Source organism: Seriola aureovittata, chromosome 10, assembly GCF_021018895.1.
Source record: "Seriola aureovittata isolate HTS-2021-v1 ecotype China chromosome 10, ASM2101889v1, whole genome shotgun sequence".
In the NCBI taxonomy this organism is placed as follows: Eukaryota; Metazoa; Chordata; class Actinopteri; order Carangiformes; family Carangidae; genus Seriola; species Seriola aureovittata.
Genome location: NC_079373.1, coordinates 7566388 through 7583206, shown reverse-complemented (window position 1 = coordinate 7583206; position 16819 = coordinate 7566388). Strand labels below are relative to the sequence as shown.

Below are 16819 nucleotides of genomic sequence, written 5' to 3'. Positions count from 1 at the left end.
ATCAATAGATTCAATTTACAATAAGCGTTGTTGGTTAAAATGTTTTGCTCCTCGTGAATGTGAGAAAGTGAGCTAAAGCACTTTTCAAGATCAGATGTCACAAAGTGATTCACAACTAAAGTCACTATAAACAGACATAAAATGGACATACACTGTAAGAATGCAGAAAAACAAACAAGACTAATTAGATGATGCACAGCCTGCTCACTCATCGTTCCTCACACTTGTTGCAGTTGCTTTAGTCTTTTCGCTAACTGCCTAAAGAAAGCATATTTGCTATGTGTTGAGTACAATTTGTCCTGAGGTTCCTGAGGAGATGATGATGGAAACGCACATCTTTAGATCAGTTTAGTTTGGCTTGCTTCAGCTGTGCTAAACACCCCTCTCCATTTCACTCGGTTTTTGGTCCACTGGCGGTCTTGGCCCAGGCTCACAGTTGTCGGTCACGGGGTGTGTGGAGGTCAAAAACGTCAGCTCCGACTCTGACTGTGGAGTTTATACTCCGGAAGAGCACTTTCCCAAGCTCTCGCCTTGTTCGGCTCCCGCGGGGATCGGCGGGTGAATTATAAAAATCTGTTTCTGTGCAGGCGTGCAGCGGAGCAGGGGAGCAGGGATGGGATGGGGGAGCTCTGGTGGGAATTCTCAAGTGGAACCCTTAAAATGTGAAGGGGGGAAAAACAGGAAGGAGAAGGAGAGGAGAGGATTTTGGCTTTGGAGTTCAGCTCAGAGACTGTGGCTTGGAGGAGAAATTTGATCTGGGGCCCAGAGAATAATGTTAGTGTGCTAAAGAAGCCAGGTTATTGTTGAAAGGAACTGTAGGTCCACTCACTGCTGCACATTCACTGTGGCCGAGCCTGTTTTAGAGAGGAGAGGTTTTGCCATTACGCTCAGAAATCCCACGTTGTGTTTCAGCACAATGTAATATCAGATAGCTGTAAATACTGCTCACTGCAGGGAGCAGTATTATCCCTGTGAATCATGGTGTATTCAGTGATGCTTCCTCACGTGTCTGTGCGATCCAGTCCCTCTCTGTGTTGTTAACAGCAGAGACAGCTTTGCTGAGGTGGAGGCCATGCCTTGTCTGTCTCCTGCGTTTAAAGGGCGTGGTGAAAGGGTGACTACAGCTGTGGTTGCAGACGACAGAAGGCGTGTGTGTCTATCACCTGGCAATATTACCTGTGGCTGTTTATAAATGACCTCATCCATTGAGATTCATCACTGGCTGCCAAACAGCAAGGCTCATTGCCAGGAAGAGCTCCATGGCTTCTTTTGTTTGGAGAGCTTTCCTGTCAGTGGCCTTATTTACTCAGTCAGTGATGAGTTATGCTTGCTGCAACCACAGTGCTCCAACCGCAGGTGCATCTACACCAAGGTCTTGTCTCTTACTGCCGGATGAGCCCATGGTGTGCTCTAATTTTTCTCTGAAAGGAAGGGAGCTGAACACAGAAAATGTTAAAGGGTTAGCAGACATTTCAGATTCATAATAACTTTATTGTCCAACAGGAGTAGAGGAATATTTATCTTTGGCGCGGCTCAGAAAATAAGTAAAAGGCTCACAATACACATGAAAAACAAGGCTCACATTCTGTAGCCATGCTATAGCTGTGAGGCTGAGCTTAGGCACGGCGATGCTTTCAGCTAAAGGCAATAAATAAGGTCCGCATGCTAACACGCCCACAATAACAATGCTAATGCAGATGTTTAACAGGTACATTGTTTAAAGGCCACCATCTTAGTTTGGCATGCTAACAATTAGCAGTAAAGTACCACATGAAAGGATCACAATTCTACGGAACCCCTAAGGGGACATGGGGGAAAAAAAACTTTGGGGGGGGGGTCTTTAAGTTTCAGGTGCACACCAGAAACTTTCACACTTTCCCCATGTCCCATGACTAGCAATCTATCCAGTCGTTGTTGAGACATTTCATTCAAAACCACAAATGTCAACTTCATGGTGGCACTATAGGAAAAGTCAGGGCATCACCAAAGTCATTAGATTATATCCTTAAGAAAAGTTGGACATCTCAAGAAAATTTCACAGCAATCCATCCAATAGTTGTATAAATATTTCAGTCTGGCCCAAAGGGGTGGAACAACCGAGCACGTGACCATTTGACCAACTGAGCGACAGACATTGGCATCAATAGAGCCAGCATGGATAAAAACATTATGAAAACAATTGAATATGGCTGGGCAAGAAGTAGCAACGTTTAAAATATGTAAAATCATGCAAAAACATGTTTGTGTCTTAAGCAAAAGATGCTGGAATAAATGAAAACAATCTATCAAATGTCAAGCTTTAATTCAAGTTTAAAATTCTGTTATGTTTCAACAAAACCTGTCACCATGTCTGAAGACATTAGCTCTTGTTCCGAAGAGCAACACTCGAAGGCAAATGAAAAGACTTATGTCTTACTAATGAGAAAGATCAGTATCGTTCACAGAGTCTCTCCTTGAAAGCGTTCGAGTAGTTATGTGGCCAATGGAAAAAGAGAACTTAAAGTTTTAAGCCTGCTTACTTTCTCACCACTACACACCTGGCCAATCGCTGTGTGAAGTCCGTGTGACTATTGGGTTTTGGCTGAAGATGGAGTGGTGTTTCAGCTGCAGATGTACCAAATGTGGATTTTTGGATTTGACAGAGGCAGTGTTGGTTATGTAGGCCAAAGTGAGAGCTGTTTAAAAGCGGGTTCCTGGGATGAGTTGGCATGGACCCCTGGTCTTTGGAGCCAGCGGGGTAATTGGGAGCAGACCGGGGATGAGTCAGGAGCTCTGCTGATGGGAGCTTTCTGTCGGTGGGGAGGAGGAGCTGACATGTCTGTGGGAGGGAGTAGAGGGACAGATGCTCCACCTCTGCAAGGAGAGGAAACATGACACCGTTTCCCAGATGGGGGGATAGAGAGTGATTTGTTTGCTCTGCCTCCAAGACTGATTCACCCTCCTCCTCCGCTTCTCTCTCTCTTCTTATTGGGAAGATCTTGTCTTTTTCTCTAGTGGAGAGGCTTCTCTTTTCTACATTGAACTAACGAAGGCCTCTCTGTATTTGTCTGTGATAGGTAAAAGCAGAGATGGAAGAATTTATTTAAAATCCAGTTTTCCACCAGGTCAGTCCTGCTTCTTTTTTTTTTTTTAACTTCCTTGAGCTTAAAATGTTTTTGAATTATGCCCTTAATTTTTGCCTTTTATCAGGCCAACAGTGTCAAAGGCCCCACATTTCTATTTCTAGAAAGGGTTTATCACACTGAAGACTTTAGTGTATCATTAGCCTGGAAGCTGCACCATTTGCAGTCAGTGGAAAGTGGAATGGAAGCCACAAACTCCAAAGGGAAAAGGAGACCCTCCCCATTAAAAGCCTGTGGTTAAACTGTTAAACGGGACGGTCATTTGTAAACTCTGACAGGTGGAGCGAGAGAGAAGGACTTTTAGGAGGATTTTGCTGAGTTAGTCTGGAGTTTTCCTTCCGTTTGCTGCCATTTTGACCTTGTGGTAGTCAGAGCTGTCCCATTTATCAACAATGAACTCAAGAGCTTACCGTAAGCGTGGAATTTGCAAGCAAGAAAACTTGCTGTGCAAAAGCTTGGTGACTTAATTTCAGGAGACACAGGAGGTCAGTCTTAACCCCCCACTTCCTGCAAGTCACAACACATTTCCTGTCTGTTTGCATGCACAAGCACAAACAAGGGAAAGATAACTATTCTTTTCATGCATAAGATGCCTACTAAATGGTGTGTCTGTTGGTTGTGCTGTGCACCATAATTACATCCACAGTGGCTTTCTCTGTGGCCCCAATTATAATTAAGATTTGTTTATACATTGTCTGAGGTAATATTTTGGCTCATTCTTCCTGCTTCCCAGCGGGATAGTCTGCAGACACCCAGGCCGTCAAGAGTCTCAGTTATAAACGACAACCACAATAACAAGAAATGTTGTGTGTAAGAAATACAACAATGGATACTTGTGTTATATTTAGAGTGGATTGATAAGCAAAAAAAATATGCAGGGAGAAATTAATTGTTTGTGGTGTCCCCCTTCCTGTATTTCTGTCTGGTTCTGTGGCTATCCCAGTTTCAATGCTGTCTCACGTCCATCCTCTCCTAACAATAGACGGAGCAGGGGGAGAAGTGGAGGGGCAAGAGGACGCAGCACAGTAGGGGTTTGGACAGGGTGTGTGTGTGTGTGTGTGTGTGTGTGTGTGTGTGTGTGCTTGTCTTGTGCCCCTTAAGGCCAGCTGATAGGCATCTTTACCACTGTACATCATACAATGCAGATCCCCACGGTCTGTGTTCAAATATAGAACGGAAAGATAAGGAAAACCAGCTGAGAGCAAAGTAATGTGTGCAACAGAATGAGAAAACGGAGAGATTAGGAGATGAAGATGAGAGAGCGGTAAACATGAAATGCAGACAAAATGTTTCCAGGTTTTTTAACACACTCTCTGGCTGTCAGTCACATGCATAGGCAGTTACACACACAGATATAGGCAGACATACTGTAGTCAAAGGCTACATTCATGCAAATACATTTTAGCTTTAAAACGCATCATTTTTTGTACGTTTACACCTGGCGTCCATACTCCGCAGTTTTTGAGCCCATTTTAGTCTCGATGGGCATAAACTGAGACTTTTGGAAATGCTCCTGGTCCCATTTTAGTTTGAAAACTTCTAAGTTACGTTTTAGTCTGTATAGGCAGAAGAAACTGAGACTTTTGGAAAAGGTGACGCCCACATTCACTTCCTGATTGGGCCTCATCAGTCATGATATATCCTTGACCATCTTATACTCATGTGTTACCTTCAGTAACAGTTCCACCTCGTCATCGCTCAAAGCAAAGAAATCCCAGGCCTTACTTTTCGCCATTGCTGTTTCTCACCCGTAGCAGTTTCTGCAACTTAAGCAACCAACTGGAGAGTAGACAATCTGCTTCCTGCCGACATGGGCACACGCACGTCCAGTGTACGTGAATGGTCATGTGATATACATTTTCAGGCTTGTTAGTATGGACGGAGATTATTTCTGATATGGAGCTAAAAACGCTCGTCTGGAGATATTTTTCATTTTAAAACACTGTTTTAAAATGAAAATGTATTGGTGTGGACGTAGCCATAGAGTTGGCCTGTTTGGCTCATATCCAAGGCCTTGCTATGAAATCAGCTTGGGAAAGCAGCAGGGGCCCTGAACAGGACACAGAAACAGAAACAGAGAGAGAAAAAGAGTGAGGGAGACTGCCGAGTCCAGATAAAATTCCATTGTTTATTTGCCCGACCCTCTCCCTCCCTCCTGCCCTCCATACATCCCTTCCTTTACCATCAACCTTTCCTTTCCTACTTCAATGGGAACCAAGCAAAGCCCTTCCAAAGCCTACGAGGTCAAGGCAGCATGTCAGTCATTGTGAAATCCCCATATTGCTCAAACCAAACACTTCATGTCAGATCTGGCAACCCTACAGTGCTGGAAACAAATTGGCTGTACATGAATAATCTCTGCTCCACATCTGTAGAGCGCAAGACATGGATCAGTTCAGCAAGAAAGAGAAAGAGGGGCTAAGGATTAAAAACCAGTACCCCTCCGTCCTTGCTTCCTATCCTTCACTCGCTCCTCCATCATACTTTTCTCCCCGCAACTCCAGAGCTAAATGGGAATGAAAGAGAGAGAATGAAAGGGAGAAATAAAACAGTGAAGGACGTGGAGGAAGAAAGCAGCCAAGTTTGCCATTCCAGAAAGAGCTGACTAAATGTGCAGTGGTGCGTTAAATTGATTACAGGCAAGGCTTTGGCACATGCTATAGGGAGCCACATCTTGTAGGGGGGATAGGGTCCTCAACGCAACCAAGGCACAGAAAGAAAAAGAAGAAAACGAATAATCTTTGGGTTAGCTTAGCTATGCAGCATATAATTCTCATTTTGAGCTATCATGTTCTCTCCTTGTCCCGGTTTTACGTAAAACCTCACTCATAACGATGAGAAGCGGTATAGGAGCTGCCACTTTTCGTTTGCTTTCTGTATTTGACTCCCATGTCCTGATAACTGTGAAATGCAGCGTGGGCTGTGAGCGACTTTGCCCTTTTTAGGTATTTTTGAAATGACAGAGAGTAAAAGAGTGCAGTCTGGGGAAGAACAAGCGAGGGATGGTGGTGATGTCATGATGTTAGCTGTTGCTGGACAGAGGGACGGATGGATAGAGGGGAGGATGAAATCTTTATGAGAAGCAGCTGTTGGGGAGAGGCAGGCAGGCAGGCCTCCAGAGCACTATAGCAGCAGCCAGCCAACGGCTCGTGACAACAACCCAGAGGCCTGATAAAGCGAGCTACGAAACACTGACAGCACCACCTGCATACAGTGTGATAAAGCTAATTCAACCCCAACTGCAAAACTTTGTCTGATTATCACCACACATTTACACTTCAAGATAATGTTTGGAGCTCAACCAACACAAAGGCCAACTGACAATCTCACTGTCGGAGTTCATGTTGTCTACACTCGCATCGCATTGCACAATGAACATTTTACACTTCCTCACTGACGGTAGGAATTCACACAAGTCATGATAACAGAGCTGTTATAAACCGACTCCTAAGTGACACAGCCTGAAGAATATCTGGTGTGTGTGCAAGTGTGTGTCATCACATTGGCATTGAATGAGTCTAGGCTGATTCTTGGACGTACCTTTGTCTTCCAACACTGTGTGAGGTCAGTATGAGAAGAAAGCAGTGAGGAAAAGAGTCATCTCCAAAACAGCCTGTATGTGTGTGTGTGGTGTGTGTGTGTGTAGCGGAGTAATCGGCGTGCTGGCTAACATACTGTACACGAGTGTGCCAAGTCTTTGTGAATCCGGGATTCATTTACAACTCTATGACTAGACCAAGGTCAAATAGTATTTGAGTTACGCAGGGTGCCAGATGTGTTTGGAGTCAATGTGGGGATGTGTCCCATGGAGGAAGGTCCAACTGCAGACCTGATGTCTGAGGACCCCGATCCTGTGAGCCAATGGGAAGAGAGTATCCCTAGGCGTGATGTCTGACAGTGTCCATCTGGCCATCTGAAAAGTAGCAAAAACATTCATGGTCCTTTAAGGATGGATTTTAATACGTTGAGAATATCTTGACTCCTCATTTAACGGGTCAAATTTTCCAGTGCCAACACTTCAGTTCATCACTTTACTATGACAGAATACCTCTGAATGGAATGAATGAATTCAGTGAAGTACTGTTGACAAAGCCACTAAACCCAAAGCTGCTGTTATGTTTCATCAGAAGTACTTGTCAGATGGCCAAACAGATTTAGAAACTTACTCCCACCTTTCAGCCCAATGTAGGAAGTGGGAGAGGGGGCTGTGTCTGATGATTTCTGTAACTTTCCAAAACTGAAAATTCAATCTTCATATTCACTCCCCACAGTGACTGGCCAGGTGTGTGGTTTGAACTTCTCTCTGTGCCTCTCTTTATTTGTTATTTACACATCTTTTTTCTGCCACTCTTGTTGGGTATAAACATGTGCAACACTATGCATGTTCTCCAGAGATGTTCATTGTCAGGTGTTCAGACCTAATGTCGTACGAACTAAATCTTATCCTGACGCTAGGTCTGACAAACAACAGCATGGGCCAAAGGGTCAGAAAAAGCAGGGCTAAGATGTTCTATAGTTGCCACTGGACAGAGGATAACCACTTTGATAAAAAAAAACATTTATCATCTTTGTTTTCTGGTGGGTAGTGAAGTAGTAATAATATTTACTCACATATACAGATCCCCAGGGATTTGTTCTCTCCACTTTCATCTTTAGTTTACATTTTTAGAATAATCAGTGCTACTCGATAACTCAGATCCTATTTATCATAGCAACACAACACCATGCCTCAGCCATTAAAGCTGCACAACCAACACAAACAAGAACATCCCATGGTCAGTGGTATATGTAAGGGCATGTTTACAAGAATCTGTCCATTGCCAGATACCCAGTGTCCGTCTGCTGATAGAAATCTCCTGCATCTCCCTTGTTATGTAACTGATGCTCTGCTCTGATGCCCTGCCTCTGACCCAGACTGCTGCTATCTCTATCTAGTGAAGGCTTCAAGGCATCAATCCTTTTTCATCTTAGGCCAAGACAGGAGGCTATCCTTTATGAAATATATTTGTGTAATGTTTTTTATCTGAATAAACTCAAACTTACGACGGGTGAGTCTGAAAATAGAAGGTTAAAATTTTTTAAACCTGTCTTGTGTTTTTTTTTTTTTTTTAAATGTATAAATATCTCTTTGTATATCAAACAGAATTATCATGAGTCATATCCGTGCGCACTTTCTGCTGCCGTCTTCTCCACCCAGCACTCATCCACACAGCTGCTGATCAACAGCGCGGCTTCCTTTGCCGCAGCGTGCGCGGCCTGTCACACCTCGCAGGGCAGAGGCTGAAGGGGGGCGGAGCATGTAGAGGTCTTTTGGGTCGCCGTTTCTCATGATGTTTTTATTGGCTTCAGCAGATGGCTTCCCTCAGCCTCTGCATTGTTATGGTGGCCATCTTTCTCTGGGGGTTAGGGTTAACAATAGTTGCCAATAGCTGTAGGAGACAAAAGCCTTTCGCTGCTCCTGAAAAGAGTTGCTTCAGTAACCGAACACTGTTAAACTGGCAACGCTGTCGGATTTACTGCTTTTACGAGATGTGAAGACACCATTGCTTGTCCGGTTCAGGCGAGTGCTGCGAAGCACTGTGTTGCATGAGTCAAGTTTGAGACATGTTCAAACTCAATAAATCAGAAAAGTGTGAAAATACCAAATGACCTTTTAAGGTATTACTAGAATCTCCGCTGAGCAGCACTTTGTGCTATGGCCCTGGGCTCTAAACAATGAAGTGGGACAGCCTAAAAGCCTGCACTGTTTTCACAGCGCAACAGTACACTTATATTATTCTTTGCAATATCCACTTTCCTCTTTAGTTTTGACAACCCCTGTATCCCCAACCCCCCTCTCCTCTTCCATTTGCTCCCTCTGTTCATATCTCCCATCTTTCCTCTCCCCCCTGTGATATGCAACACCCTTCCCAACCCAGAAAAAAATCAAACTGTAAACCTAGGAGGCTCTATACATTCTTTACAGTCCCGCTTGCTCACCCCCCCCACCCCCCTTCTGTTCTTCATTTCTGTTTTGGTTTTTAGCGAGGAGAGAAAAAAATCAAGAGCGAGAGGAAGGAAAAAAATCGGTTGATGTTTCCCCTCAAACATGTGACCTCTGCTTGGCTCACAGCTGAAAATAATTTGAGGCTACAAGCTAGTGGATGGCTGACGCAAACCTTCCTCCTCCTTTTTCTCCTCTCTCTGGGGGGCTAGGCCTTGGACTGATTGAGGGGAGGGTGGGGGTAAAGACAAAGCAACAGAGGGCTGTAAGTTGAGCTGTGAGCAAAACTAGAAGCTAAAAGATGACATATTGTGCTTTTAGTTCTTGTCAGATGAGACCTCAACTTTTCTGTAGTGTCGTTTTGTTCTTTTATTCTGGAGGAGAAAGGCGTACAAGCCCAGATTCACTCCAAAACACTGGACCCGGAGGGCCAATTATGTTGTTAGCTCAGGGAAGAGTTCAGCTATTTGGCTGCAATTTTTTCTTTTTTTTTTACATAATCTAATGAAATTGGGGCTTTTTCTCTGTCTTGCCTCACTGCCAGTTGGGACAACAATTTGTGGAATTCAGCAGAATTGGGCTCACATTCCCTACATAGTCGGGGGTCAGGGGAGAAAAGTGTCAGTGTTAGCTAATACTGGTTTATAGGCAGAGGGATAGAGGGGGGGGGTTTGGGGCGTGCAGTACTCAGGAAATATTTAACGGCCTACGAATACCCTAAAGTATCCTAGCACATCTGGTAGAAGTCACTCATACACACACATCCATATGTTGGTGTGGAGTACACACTGTTTGGCTGGACGTGCAGGTCTATGTAGGTGTGTTTTCATATGAGGTTTTACAGCCGGGTGGCAAAGCGTGTATTAGTGTCTCTGTGAATTTACTTAAGAGCAAATGTGTGAAAATCTGCCAACAGGCCCTGACCTAGCCTCCTCTCTTATGTTAACCACATCTGTGCCAAGCAGAGGCCAGGCCCTTCTGCTCCGTGCCAGCCCCCCCACCAGCGTTTATAGACCAAGTCATGAGCAGCGCACACCACCGGCTCTAATTTGATGTTACATACGGATGGCCTTGCTACGCTCCAAGTGGATCTGGTTTCATTATTCTCTGACAAATGGACCAAGTAATAATTTCAAACCGGCCAAGCATGTCCTCTCCCCTCACACTCTCTTTGGCACAACTTGTCCGAAATAAAGAACGGAGGGGGAAATGTGTTGCTCTGGAAAGCATACAACACATTAAGGAAGTTAGTTTCTGGAATGAAAGGAGAGTTTGCAGAGAGGCTCCCAAGTGTGAAAGCAAAATGTGTGAGCAGTACTTGTCTTGAAATCACTCCAGAAATCTGTTAGGACAAGTGCAAAAAGACAAGATGGTGAGTGATAACCTCAAAGACTTTAATTCATTGCCCTTCTCTGGCTTCCAGCTGCCACTGATGTTTGCCCTAATGGAGCTTAATTATATTACAATGTTGAGTTTCCAGTATTTTCCATAGTGCCACATGGGTGCTGGAGCCTAATGTGTGTTTATGCCTGCTGGCTTGCCATTGTTCAAGCTTTGATTTCAGCTGTATCCTCCAATTACTAGTTAAAAGGGGACTGGCATTTTTGGGGGGGTGCCATGCAACCCGTGAGGTCTGCTTCTCTGCTGTTTGGTTCAGAAACTAGTTCTGCAAGCCACAAAGAGGTTTGAGCTGTTCAGTAGTGTACATTCACACACTGGAGTCTGAAGTTTCCCCATGGGAGTTCTGGGGAAGCAGCTCTTCTTTTGACCCGTCCGTCATTTGTCAGTCTATATGTCCGCCTATTTTTGTGTATCGTCTCCATATATTTAGTAAAAAACATACAAGCTGGAATATATTCAACTGTCTGGTCTGTAACACTTAGAAATGCTTTCCTTAGCAGCTTCCTGTCCTCTAAGCTCAAATATAAGCCTGTTTTGCCCTTGCATTATACAATTATATTCCTAACTCACTGTCTCTTTCTTTGTGTGACTATGCAGGATGCCAGCTGCTAGCACCATGACTGGTGGGAGGGCCCTGCTGCTCTGTACAAACACTGACAACTGTATCTACCAATCAGTCAACGGGTAGGTGAAGCCAATTTATTAATCCTATCAATCCTACTGTCCTCCCCAGCAAGGTATTCGTAGCAACCATTTAAAGGAGCTGTTGTAGCTAATGTTAGCATGAACAGCTGTTTACTTACCAGTCTAGAGGACACATGTGAGTTCAGCATCAAACTTCATTACTTTACTCACCAAGAGCTGTCTCCAGCGGTGGAAAGCAATGCCAACATTATTGATTATTGTAGTAAGAAACATCCAATTCAAATGTTCAACACTGGCTCCCACATGCTGGAAGGTGGAGCTTTTTGTAGAACATGTTAAATAACGGTTAGAACTGACAGATTTTCAGATTGTGGATAAATGCAGCATTTATGATGCAATGTCTTGCTTCCAAATGCCTGGATGATTGATGATTTTGTGGTTCTGGTTTCTGTCCTCTGCATAGTAACAGTCAATGAGGCTCATGAGTACTGTAGTATTGAGTGTCATTTTGGACAAGCTGATAAGCTGACAAAAAAAACGCATCTTGTCAGAAATGAAAATGGAAATACCTCTAAAACTAACAGATACACGATGTGATAAAATCTGTGAGCCTGCAGTAGTTCACTTTTCCTTTTCTTGACTTTACGTGTTGCTTGGGCCTGAGCTGCACTTTTCCAATAATCGTCAAAAAAATTCTGTATTGCCCTTAAGCAAGTGGTAGACGCCCCTTTCCATTAGGGTCAGCAGCATAACAATAGCGGGGCGAGAGAGCAGAGCAGGGCAGAGTTGGCCATCTGGCATCTGGATACTGTTACTGGCCCCCTGCTGCCACCGTCTAATGCTTCTGTGACCACTCTCTGTGGTCCCTTCTGTCATCTTTGTAATATTCATTAGTGCTATTTAGATTATAATGAAGGGATTTTGTTTTGTGCCGATGAGGGATTGTCTGGTGGAAGATTTAACCGTCTGTTGTTTTTAGGGTTTATCATGTTACCATTGCTCAGAAGTTCAATACGATTCTCTTGAGTAATTGTCAAAAGTTGGAATATCATTGAAAGAAGTTAGTTTTGTCTCTGTGTTCTTTCTTCTTGCCCATTTCAAACCCTTCCCCTTATCCGCTGGTCCTGTGTTAGCTCAGCTGGTCAGAGATGCTTTTGTGCCCTTGTACCCTCTTCCCTCCCTCCGCCCTCCATGACCCTCATCTCCATCCTCCACCCATCCATGGCCACGGATGATAGACAGGCTTCCGTAGTGTGTATTTCATAAGTATCTGCTCCTTAATCACCCTCTGTCTCTCTCCATCACAATCACAGTGGGAGTGGGAGGGGGTATTGATTTCCTCCTCTATCTGCTTCACTTTTTCTGTTACTCCTTCACTTGACCCCCCCTTGCCTATTCCTGTTCTCCTTTGCTTGGCTTTTCTATTTGACCTAGTTTTTCCCCTCTGTTGCTTCATGCTTAATAAAAAATGCTGTTTTCACCAAGAGACACAGAGGAAGAATGAAATGGGGGAGAGAGAGGGGGGGAGAGAGAGGGGGGGAGAGGGGCTAAACTAATAAAATAACTAATAAAACCAAGAGTAATTTGGAAGATAATTATTTGGTTTCCTCATTGGTCATAGTTACGACATGAATTTTTTTTTTTTCCTTTTCTTTAAAGGTCTCCGAGGAAAAAATTTGAATTAGTAATTTCCCCCTGAGATTTCCTCAAGATTGCATGACCGTTGGTTTTCACATCCAGCGTCATGTCATCAGAAGTCACCCAGCAAGGCCACATTTCCTCTGTTTGTTGGAAACACAATCATTTGAAGAATAGGCTCAGGCCAAAACAGAGTTTTTGCGGGTTTGGGAGTTGAAAAGAAAAGATGCACGTCTACACTTTGTCCTCTCGCTCCTCTGTGTATACTTTCGTCTCCTCTCCAGAAATAGCTGTGCGCGTAGCTTGTAAACTTTGACCCCCAAACCCAGAGTTCAAACAGTCATGACCCAGTAATCTTCCAGGATTGACTCACAGCTACAGCAGAGCCACCAAACAGACGTCTGAACTCTTTTAACAAGAATTCTTGTTTACCCCATAAACAAAGATCTATTTGGACATAATTGTAAGAGCTCACATTGTGTGGCCAATTTTAAGAGCCATGGGGAGAATTGATGCTTTGCTATGTTCACTGAAGGCAGAGACTGACATTTCTATGAAAATAATTGCACTATAAATTGTTAGAGTTGGCAACAGTGCAATGTACGTTCTCCCTCTGTTTATCTGGAATGAATTAAGTACACATCAGCAGTGGCCCAGTTGTTAATACTGGCCCCTAAACCAAGAGAAGACTGCATGCATGTTCTGTCTGGTTGTATGGGTTTTACAGTCTGTGTCCATCTTGTGTGTCATAGGTGGCCTTTCAGCCTGTTCATCGTGAAATACACTTCACCCTCTTACTGCAAAACTGACAGCTCACGAAAGTTATGATACCTTATTTTAGGACGATCAAATAATTTGTTTCCATAGCAAAGAAAATGTATTTTTAGCAGGTTCATAGATCCTTCCTTGTAGTCCTGGTTTGAAAAAGCCGAATTAAAAGACGACTAATCTCGTTTCAAGCACCTATGTTGTATCTATATATGTTGATGTCAGATATGTTGTCTGAATTTCTCAAGTTTTATTGTTTATATCAATTTGTTTTTACTAGTTTGATGGTCAGAGAGCATTTTCACAGGGGCCTGATTTGTATTCTACTTTCAAGAAATCTTTAAAGTAAATTTTAATTGATTTGCAATTTTTTGCTTAGTACCTTCGGTTTTTGTTAAAAAGGCTATTTGTAAGTATATATATCTGCGTATAATTGAAGTACAGTTGTGTATTGTAAATCCATGTAGGGGAACCTTTGAGTGTAAGACACATGAATAGAAAATTAATTAATTCATGTATTTATTTATTAGATTACAGAATATTTTGTTTATTTGTGGTTTGTTTACAACCCTTTAGAGGGTTAAACAAGTAGAGAAACATGACACATCATGCCAGTGTGTATGTTAACTGCTCTGTGTGTGTTTCTTTCCCAGGCTCCAGTGCTGTGGCTTGAAGGTTGGGGAGGCTCCCTCATCTTCGGTGCCCCAGCCCCAAGAGGTGTTCGGGTCACCGGGGAACAGAAACGGGAGGGACACTGTGTCTTCCAAGCGTCCCCTCTCACCCCTGCTCAGCCTGAGCGACAGCCCCGGTCCTCCTGACACCATGTTGGCTCACAGGAGAGCCAGCAACACCACCGACCCGCGGACATCCAACATGGAGAACGGACTGTGTGGCAAACTGAACCACAGCAAGAGCCCAGCAGCAGTCAAGAGTGCAAGCATCCGCGATAAGATCTCACAATGGGAGGGCAAAAAGGAACCTGCCCAACTTACCTCTACAGGGACATGTCCACTGAGCACGACACAAAAAGAAGTTGAGACAGTGAGGAAAAAGGAATCTAAAGTTTCAGAGGTCCAAAGGACAGATTCCAAGCGGTTTGTCAGCTGGGACAGACAAGACTCAGGGAAGGAGAATGTTGGAAAGCTTGGGGATTCAAGGCCGAAATCTCCAGAAGGCCCAACAAACAAAGACAGAGAAGTGATACTAGAGAGAGGGTTTCGGGCTTCTAAGCCAACAGAGCAACCCCTCGACAAGAAAACTGTTTTAACTCATGTTAAGAAACTGGAGAAGGCAACAAAGGAAGTTCCTGACAGACCTTCACTTGCATTTCCAGGGAATTACTTCTGTCCTCCTTCAAAGGAGGAGGTGGAAGAAACAGAAAAGAGGGCCGGCGAGCCCATTTTTGGGAGTTTTGACGTCCCTCGGCCGGGTGGGTCACGGAGGAGGAGGGAGGGGGATCCAGAGAACGTATACAGCGAGCCAGGTGCTCCATCTATAAACCCTCTACCTAAACCTCAGAGAACCTTCCAGCACCACACACCGCCCGCTACCCCAGCTTCAGGGGCCGGCTCGGGGAAGGGAAAGAGGAACTTGCCCCCTTTGCCCTCCATTCCTCCTCCACCTTTACCAACATGCCCACCACCTGGAGTGTGCAGGAGACCCTGGGCTGACAAACCCCGGGACAGCAGTAACAGGTAGGAGACTGAGAAGTAAGGAAGTTAGCATAGGCAGCCATGATTAGTTTTGACCATTCGTTCTGCAGCAGAAACCCAGCCTAGACCTAAACACCTTTACTGACGCCACCGAGACATGTTGTCTTCTCCGAACTCCAAAGCTAAATTTACAGAAATAAATTGTTTATAGAATCTTCTCCTGAAGTCACCGTTAACAAGTAATGGCCCTGTGTATCCTCTAACCCCTTCCTACTCCACCACCAACCAAACACTGAGGTGAACAACGTCTCCCACATCTGCTGTAAATCAAAACCACCGATGACATCATCCTGTTTCTAAATATCTCACAGAATGAGCTCATTGGTTGGATCAGAGGAATGCTCACTTCAACACAACTCATTCCTTCTCCCAAAACTCTACTGGAAAAGGAGAACAACATGCAGAGTGCATGCATTCATTTTTTGCAAGAATTTGATCTTGAGTTTTATCTAAATGTAAAAAATGAATGTTCTTCTAAGCGTAAAGTGTGATCCAGAATCTGAAACAGTTATTCTGACATGAGCAATTAACATGTTGGAATTTGCTAAAACTCCTTTAAGTAGCGCTTGAATTCAGATGGTTTCAATCAAACAAATAGGGCTCTGTATGGAAACCAGAAAATGTGAACTCTGCAGTATTGGACTACATCTATTGTTCGCTTTTTCCAGTGGTCTGAATTCTTGTTTGGAGCTTGGCTTGGATCGGTTACATTCCATACCATATGTGGAGGCCTCACTCCGCTCGAGTGTGCTGTGTCAAGCCCTTTTGTTTGGCCAGGCTGTCTGTCTGTGAGGGTCCATTGCAGTGGGCATTTCTGTGCATGGGCCTGTGAGTGAACAAATACACAGTTACCCAACTATTAGGTACACTGAGCTTCATCCAGTGCCATGCAGCATGTCTGCAATAAGTCCTACTTTTTTAAGGATTGCAATGTTGATGGTCAATTATTTTGTTCAACTTTATTTTGTATATCAGTGACCATGCACAGTAATTGACTGAATTATGATGTGTCAGATTAAGGGAAATGGCAAATTTCAATATGCACTAGGAAAGTTAAAGGAGCTATTTGTAAGTTTTGCTATTGCCACATGTCAGCCGCTAATGTTAGCATCAACAGCTGTTTACTTACCAGTCTAGAAGAAACATTTAGTTCAGGATCAAACTTCATTCCTTTACTCACCAATAGCTGTCTCCAGCAGTGGAAAGTAACAATGTTAACTCTCTATCGAATCTTTTCTTCTACTGAAGTTAGCATGCTAACCAGCTAACCCAGGCCTGGACTTGCTGTAGCCTCCGATCTACCTTGAAGACGTAGTGCTGCTCAGAGGGCGTATATAACCTTTTGTCTTGTAAACGCAATGATGGCCAAAGCTCTTGTCAAGCAACAATCACCACTACTTGCTCCTGGAAAGAAACCATGTTCGGAGGCAGAAAAAAAAAAACCCGACAAAATAAGACAAAAGGGAGACATATTTAAAAATAATATAGCAACATACAGCATAAAGGAAAAAGGCGTAGTCTGTGGTTGTATGACATTCTGTTATATTATG

The 16819-nt window shown here is 43.8% G+C and overlaps 1 protein-coding gene across 1 annotated transcript in view; it reads left to right on the top strand.

The window, feature by feature from the left end:
• The window catches only part of si:dkey-82f1.1 (DENN domain-containing protein 2A), a 35651-nt gene that overhangs the window by 5879 nt on the left and 12953 nt on the right, over nt 1-16819 (top strand). Inside the window, exons 2-3 of the mRNA XM_056387757.1 lie at nt 11104-11190; nt 14211-15251. Coding sequence (XP_056243732.1) covers nt 11105-11190; nt 14211-15251 — 1127 coding nt within the window. The 5' untranslated portion in view covers nt 11104. The remainder of the gene's footprint in view (nt 1-11103; nt 11191-14210; nt 15252-16819) is intronic.